At 35.8% G+C, this 7,832-nt stretch overlaps 1 protein-coding gene across 2 annotated transcripts in view; it reads right to left on the reverse strand.

Moving 5' to 3' along the window:
• The window catches only part of LOC107622781 (beta-adaptin-like protein A), a 7,771-nt gene continuing 800 nt past the window's right edge, over positions 862 to 7,832 (reverse strand). For both annotated transcript variants that reach the window (XM_016324814.2, XM_016324815.2), the window contains exons 2-11: positions 7,210 to 7,726; positions 5,850 to 5,974; positions 5,407 to 5,605; positions 4,600 to 4,828; positions 4,280 to 4,446; positions 3,902 to 4,111; positions 2,946 to 3,056; positions 2,661 to 2,837; positions 1,636 to 2,091; positions 862 to 1,481 (exon numbers count right to left, since the gene is read on the reverse strand). In XM_016324814.2, coding sequence (XP_016180300.1) covers positions 1,191 to 1,481; positions 1,636 to 2,091; positions 2,661 to 2,837; positions 2,946 to 3,056; positions 3,902 to 4,111; positions 4,280 to 4,446; positions 4,600 to 4,828; positions 5,407 to 5,605; positions 5,850 to 5,974; positions 7,210 to 7,726 — 2,482 coding nt within the window. In that variant the 3' untranslated portion in view covers positions 862 to 1,190. The remainder of the gene's footprint in view (positions 1,482 to 1,635; positions 2,092 to 2,660; positions 2,838 to 2,945; positions 3,057 to 3,901; positions 4,112 to 4,279; positions 4,447 to 4,599; positions 4,829 to 5,406; positions 5,606 to 5,849; positions 5,975 to 7,209; positions 7,727 to 7,832) is intronic.

Consider the following 7,832-nt stretch of genomic DNA (forward strand, 5'->3'; position numbering starts at 1 on the left):
GCTGGTTAAGTCTTGCTGTCTTGGACACACCGGGGGCCGAGTATGACCTTACTTATGTTATCCAAGGATGTCACGTGTGTCATCAATAAAAATAGAACATGATGCTCAAAATAAGTAATATTATTTAAAAAGTTCTGTTAACTTGTGTCTTAAGGATATATGTTAAGTATATTATAAAAAAAATATTTTATAAAAATTATTACAATTTTTTTTTTTGTTTTTAATGCATTGAATATATTAAAACTCAGATAATAATCTTGCCACTCCTATTTGATAATGCTATGTATGTTTGTATGAATTTGCATAAAAAATAAGTAATATTATTAAGATAGGAGTGACAATATTTTTCTTAAAAAACTCAATGGTTGTTCACAATTCTAACGATAATAAATAAATAAAAGGAGATTTCCCAAGATACTTAAATACTTACTCTATGAACGAATAAGAGGGTCATATACTCATATTGCTTCAAATCCTAAACTCTGAACAATCGAAATTTTTGCAATAGTAGGGTGATACTGTTCTAATCAATTGGATGAAGTGGGTCCCATCATCTTTAAATGACCTAAGTGTTACTATGATTTCTAGTTTCTGGTACAGATTCTAAATAATTTTTTCTCATAAACTGAATGTACATAGTGTATTATGTGTGGCAATCTAGTATTATTAATTTCCTAGTGTCCCATTAAAAATTTCTTAGAAATTTGGAATATTACTCTAATTCCAACATGTACCATGACAGTTTGAAAAAAAGATGCTATTTATCAACTAAGCCACTACAATTCCACTACAGGGCATGAAAAAATGAATGATTCAGAATTTCAGGGGGTAGTATAACAAAATTTAAACACATCAATCCAATGCCATAGAACACGAGGAATGCTTGAATAAAACTCAGAATCAAGATAAAGCCTCTACAAAGTTACAACCCAGACTCAGATTTTATACAACTGAAAATCTGCTAACGGATCTTCACGTTCAATCGGATGAAAAGAACTACAAAAATATTTAGCCACTGAAATCCTTATGCATTTTCTGTTATACATTGATCAGGGATTTTTCTATTTGCTCCCCTCTTATTTCTGGTAGAGGGCATGTGGAGCCAATATCTATCTCCACTGTTTTATACATTCAACCAAGGATTCCAAAATTTCATGACTACATAATCCACAGATCAGAATGATTTAATTTCAAGCAGTGCCGAATTTGGACAATGCTGATTGGAATAAAGTTGAGAATGCCTGAGAAGTACTTTGGTCATCAGCTTTTATTTTAATCTGAGATTTGGCAGATGATGAGTTGATCAATAACTCAACCAGATATATTGATGCTGACTCCGCTTTTTGAGCAAAGAAAAAGAACTTGAAGTTAGGAGACTGTCCACCGGATGCGATGCAGTGTATTGAATGGCTTTGCATGTGCCGGAGAAGTGCATTGGAAGTTGCCAAAGCTGCAACTCCTTGAGGACTCAGGGAAAAATCCTGCAACAGATTACGTTACATACAAGCATATGACAAATGAACATATTATATCTTCAACAATTTTTTGGGCCATAAGGAGGTACCAATGGCAAAGAATAGAAAAGGCAGGGGGCATATTAAAATATTTGAAACAGATTATAATATCAAAGCATACTTCGGATAAGGATAGTGGTAGTTGACGCCATTTCTGCTGAAATGTGCCTGGATCCAGTACAGCTTTTGGGTTGAGACTCAACGGAGGAGGTGAAGGTGTGGCCGCAGCCCCAACCGAAAAATCTAAACCAAGGAGATCATCAATTGCGAAGCTAGATGCCGGAGCTTGGCCACTTCCGCTGGTACTCGAAAATGCCAAATCTGCAAGTGATTGTGAAGCTGCAGAAGTAGCAGATGCACCATCGTAGGAAGGAGCACTATAAGCAGAACCATTACTAGCAGCATCTCTACCTTCCTCTTTTTCCGTGATACTGAGAAGCAGATCATTGTCATTTGCCTCCACTCTCTGAGCTGGAACAGCAGAATCTCCAGCTTCTGCATTAATTGATAGGTTTGCAAGTTCATCTGAAAACTCCAATGTCCCTCGGTGTTCTTTGTCAGTGAACATATACGAAGGCTGCAAGAATTTCAATTGTTAGTTAGAAATATTTTAATACAAAAGGACACATATAAGAGAGAGCATTAAAAGAAAATAGACGGAGAGAAGGATCCCTTTAAGGGAAAATCTTTCACACAACAATAATAAAAAGCAAGGTGTTATCCTATCAGTGTGCAATGGAGGCTCAAGTTAAGGGGAATAAGGTTTTATACATTAAATTACTAAAAATACATTACAATTAGAATAGAAAAATGGGAAATGATAATGTGTCTCCCGTTTTTTATAATGCCACTCCACACATGAATTTTTTGTATTGTATGTTTGCATGAATTTGTAGTAAAGAGGAGTGGCATTATCAAAATAGCAGTGACAATATCCATTTGCTAGAAAAATAACTTGCAACCTTATTATCTGGAATATCTCAAGGGATTCAACAGTCGAGACAAGACTCAACATGAAATAGTGAAAATAATTACACTCAGTAAGGAAGAAGCACTTTTGGCATTTTCCACCTCTTCCAAATTTGTTTTTAAAAAATATTGATCGGCTTCAAGTAAATAAATTTTATCCAAACTTAAGTTCCCTACCTTTTGATATATAACGGATAAGCTGTTGAATTCATCAAATATGCGATCTTTGATTTCACTGCTCTGAGAATCAGCAAACACTGAAACTGCTTGCTTGGGGGGGTTCACCACACTCTCTGCTACTGATACCTTGTATTGCAGGAGCCTGTAGTAAAATAAGGCCCTATCGTGAACGTCCTGCAATCAACAAAAGCTCATGTAACATACAATTGTAATGCAAGCAAATATTAGAAAAATTCATTATCTTTACAATTCAACTTAGTAAGTAGTAACAATAATTCAAACCTGATGAAAATCAGCAAGACCTGCAGCTAAAGCTGCCCCTAATGCTTTCTGAGTTTCAGGAGCTCTCTTAAAGAAACACTTCATAACTGCAGTAAGAAGATGTAAGCGAACCTGCATCGTGAGAAAGCAGCTCTTCAACAGATGAAAAAAAAGGCAAACTGATACCAAATAAAAAAAGCTTCAGAATTAATGCATAAAAAATTACCACTAAATATCATCTCTTCTCCCTCAAATATATATTTCTGTTTTCAAAATTAAAATGCAACCTACAGGGAGGGAGAGTACTTCAGTTTTACAACAATTAAGTTAGGATCAAATCCAGGCCTAAATCAAACAATGATTCAAGGCAGGCATGGGTACTCATGGTATGATCAAGGGAGTGCACAGGTTGGCCAATGACTCTGATAGGGACTAGCAGAATTAGGGGATTTTATTGATGAACTAGGGATTGTAAATCACAATCCCTTATTGAAATACACTGTTGGATCTAACCAACTCTGGAGAGAATTTCCCTCTCGAACTAACAAACTGAACAGAATTTTCTAACTGACGAAAAACTAACCCACCCCTAGTATTTATAGGCAGCAGCTAGGCCTAGCCCTACTGCTCCTAAACCTGCTAAACTAGCTTAAAAGGAACAAACAAACCTGTTTCTATCAGCCTCTTGCTCCAATAGGTTAGTAAGATCTATGTAATGAATTCTACTATTCTGTTTCTACTTTCTACTGGAGCTGGAGGACATGACTGAAGCCTACGATTCACGAATGTCAAAGGAACAATGCTAGCGACTGTGGCATGTAACACTGTTAGGATATGACAAGTTAAACCTACTTAATATTGAAACCATAATTAACACTAAACTGCTGATGTTGTTGAATATAATATAAATTAGAGTATGATATAAATATCTCAAACAAGGAAACCAGATGATGACACCACAAAGTCATGAATACTACCTCGGCAGAATGTTCCTCGTCCCAATTTTCAACCAAACTCTCCAATACATATGGAGCATCAGGCATGTCCTGAGAATATTCGCCCAACATCCATATAAGAGCTGCCTTAGCCTTAGGCTCTTGAACATTTTTGCTACTGATATTCCCAACAACAGCAATACAGTCTTGACTCCATTGTGGATATTTTCTTAGCAGATCTTTCACAAGCACCTGCATAGATGAACTTTCAAGCTTTGTATTAGTCTATCCTTCCTACCATAACTATGTTGGTGAAGGTGTCTTATTAGCACATTTGTTTGCATAAATAATAGGAATCAGCACAATATATTATTAAGCACAAATTCAAGGGTATCTAGCAGGCAGACTAGTTATGTTTACCAGAGCTTCACAAGTAACATAGTCTTTTTCCATCTCAAGAAACTGTAGAAGCCTATCAACAATAGCATTAACATCATATTGTTGCAAAGCTATCTTCCCCACAGCCCGAATTGATTCCCTTGCAATTGGAATGTCAACATTTGCAGCATATTCGCATAATTCCGTCACTGAAATGGTCTCCAAGAAGTTCATAATTAGTCATACTATACGAAAGGCAGAAAAAGGAGGGGGAGGGAAAGATCAAGAAAAATGGCAACCATTCTACATCAATATCTCACTCACACAGTCCTCTATCCCTATCAAATTAGAATGTTACTTACCAATGTCATAGGTGTTACTTTCATTTGCAACTGCAGTGAGCATTTCAAGCTTCAACTTTTTGACATATGATGGCTCATTATACTGGCAATAGAAGTGCTTGTAGTCTGAAGAAAATATATAAGGTGCACGCATGACCAACAGATGCAGGTGGCTTAAAACTGCATAGGATTGCTCTGGACTTCCTGCGCTAACTTGAGTTAAGAGAGGGGCTTTGATACGCTCATAAACCTAAACAACAAGAATTTGCAAACAAAAAAAAAAAAAGAAAAAGAAAAAAGCTTCAGAGAAGTCACCATAGCTGACGAGATAGATTCAAGATTAAGTCAAAAGACTTGAAAAGGAAACATAACCCAAAGAATGAGAAATAATTTACTTACTCTTGAGCTAACACAGAGTCACAGACAAACATCTAAGTTATCAAGATCAGCTCAATTAACTAATTACTTTAAGTTCAAGCATATTCATTCAATAGCAAAGATTCATTACTAGCTGAGCTAAGCTAGGTCAAACCAAAGCATCTTACACATGGCCAAGTTCACTTGCATTTTAAGATCAAAAGACTCAAAACCAATCATATATCCATGTATGAATACCATGAGATTCATCTTACAGATAAACCAAAAAGACAAATACATGTCCCATGTGTATGATTCAGTGAGCTAGCAGTTAAAGTCATCAACAGACACGGAAAGCATGCCCCTGACCAGAGAATTTAACATATTGCTAACTCACCATATGCATGATAATGGAAAACAGGGATTCAATTGAGGTCCATGTACAGGACAAGGGGAAAAATCACTATGTACCTGCTGATGGACATCAGCCATTGACAAAGTCAAGTGCAGAAAAACTTTACTGGTTGCTAACACAACAGCACCATTTGCATGCTGGAGTCTGTCTTCAAGGAGATTCATGATATCAAATATTTCAGAGTTATCTGACGGAATATACTTGGCTACCAATTCAAGCACAAGACATTGTGCCCATTCACTAAACTCCTTAATGCTGCATGTGGAGAGAAAAGATAGGAACCCATTAGCTGTTGTTCTAAAATGATTATCTTGAAAAATATTACAGAAACCTCAGCTAAACAGGTTTTTGCTGATGAATGGTAGCTCCCAAAACGAAAGGCAAATGAGAGAAACCTTTTTACAAAAATAGATATACATTGCATCTTTTATAAGACAAATTAAAAATACAAAGAGAGTTAAAAAAAAAAAAAAAACTAATTTGTGAAAGGATTAATTACCGATTCAGGAGGTAATATATAACTGGCTTGCTAACCAGAGTTTCTCTTTCCTTGGCTGCTTCCTCTGATGAGGTTGACTCTAAGGTCCAAATCTCTTGTAGAGCAGACAAACAATTCGCGACTACCTAATATACATGACAACATATCTGTAAAGCACTATTCATTTGGTGACTATATCCGTTTCAATTCTTGGAAACACTCGAACACTAAAAGAGAACACTGCTATTGTTCTGACTAAAAGCATATAACAAATGAAAAGCAATAAAAAGAATATTAAGACAGAGAATATAGTCAGACAAAGTATATATTCAGCTTAATGTGTAATAAGTTTCAGTTTGACAAGTTAAGACAGAGTTTGTATGGATATTCAAAGGACAATTAGAAATAGAAGGGAGGGGAGTGTATGTTTTTTACAGAGGGGATGGGGCTGTAATGAGGGGTGTATTTTAATTTTTACTCATAATATCATTAAGAATGATACAATGGGGGAGTAACAGATAACAAGTGCCTTTTCACCAAATGAATAAATTTTCAATGTGGTATTACTATGCATATGCATGCCTCTCCAGTAAATATGAAATATTAAATTTCTTAAACAAAAACCCTATTAAAAAGATGTAAAGGAATCAGCCCATTTGAAGTGTGATCACTCAAGGATAGTGAACACACTCATTTGAATAAACTTACCTGTTGGTCGACATGATCAGGGACGGATCTAATGGTATGAGGGGTCATGCCCACACTAACATTTTTAAAATTATTTTAGTATTATATAATATAATAATATAATTATATACATATTTGCCCCATTATCTTATTACAGTTCACCTCACGCTAAGGAAAAATGGAATAAATATTATATTATATCGTATTTATTTATTGCTTTTAGTCCCAGCGTCCCCACAACTACATAAATCTTCTGAATTTGTAACTGGCAAAGATTTTAAAACAATGGTCAACCTCCAACAGAACTGATTCCCGTATTAATTATAAAGACAGGTAGCATAATCAAACTGTAATCAAACTCATATTAGAATTCTCTGATCAGAAAAGAAATTCGACATAATATGTCCACTTGGAAATGTCCAAAAGACAGAGTTGGTGACGCTTTAGAGAACCCAGACAACATAGAAATTAGAAAGTGAATACATTTTCACCAATCTAGAAACCAATACCTAATCAAGCATACTATTTCTTAAGGTCCATTAGTTTGCAACCAATTAATCACTGGACTGAGAAGATGAAAGATTATCTTCACAGTTGGTTCGAAGAAGACTCTTAACATTTTACAAAGTTGAAAGCATTGTTATCATTTTTCATATCTTGAGGAAGAAATTACCAGAGAAAATGGAATTCTAACCTGAGTATCCGGATCATTAAGCATCAAATGCTTCAATGTTGCTGGAAAATCTGCATCCAAACAGGTGGAAGCTGATATATGATACAATTTCACAACCCCAATAACTGCCACAGTCCTTACATAACTATTATTATCCTTCAGTCCAGACCCTAATGGCCCAACCAAATATTCCACCAAGTTTGCCACCCGAAGCGAACACAAACTCCTCAATGCTAGTCCCCGAATCATAGGGTCATCATCCTTACAATCTCTTTGCAGAAAATTAATTGTCAAAAGAGCTAGATCAGGATTGACCTTTGCATAGTTCCCAACATACAAATAGCACATCTTTTTTAGAACAATATCCGAAGTAGCCGAGCACATCACCATCTCGCCGAACAGAGAGGAGACGTCAATACCTATGGTCATGTTGGATATCACCTTCTTGAAGAGATCCCTCTTTGCATCATCGGCACCAGGAGCTCGGCTCCCAGCAAGTTGCCGGAGTTGTGATCTTAGATCAGTAACCTCACTCTTCCTGCTTAAGTCAGGACAAGGCAAATGAAGAATCGAGTAAATATTGAATAGCACGTAAAAATAATAATCATAATAAAAAAAAGTTAAAAAAAAAAAAAAACAAGCAG

Source organism: Arachis ipaensis, chromosome B10 (assembly GCF_000816755.2).
Source record: "Arachis ipaensis cultivar K30076 chromosome B10, Araip1.1, whole genome shotgun sequence".
Classification (NCBI taxonomy): Eukaryota; Viridiplantae; Streptophyta; class Magnoliopsida; order Fabales; family Fabaceae; genus Arachis; species Arachis ipaensis.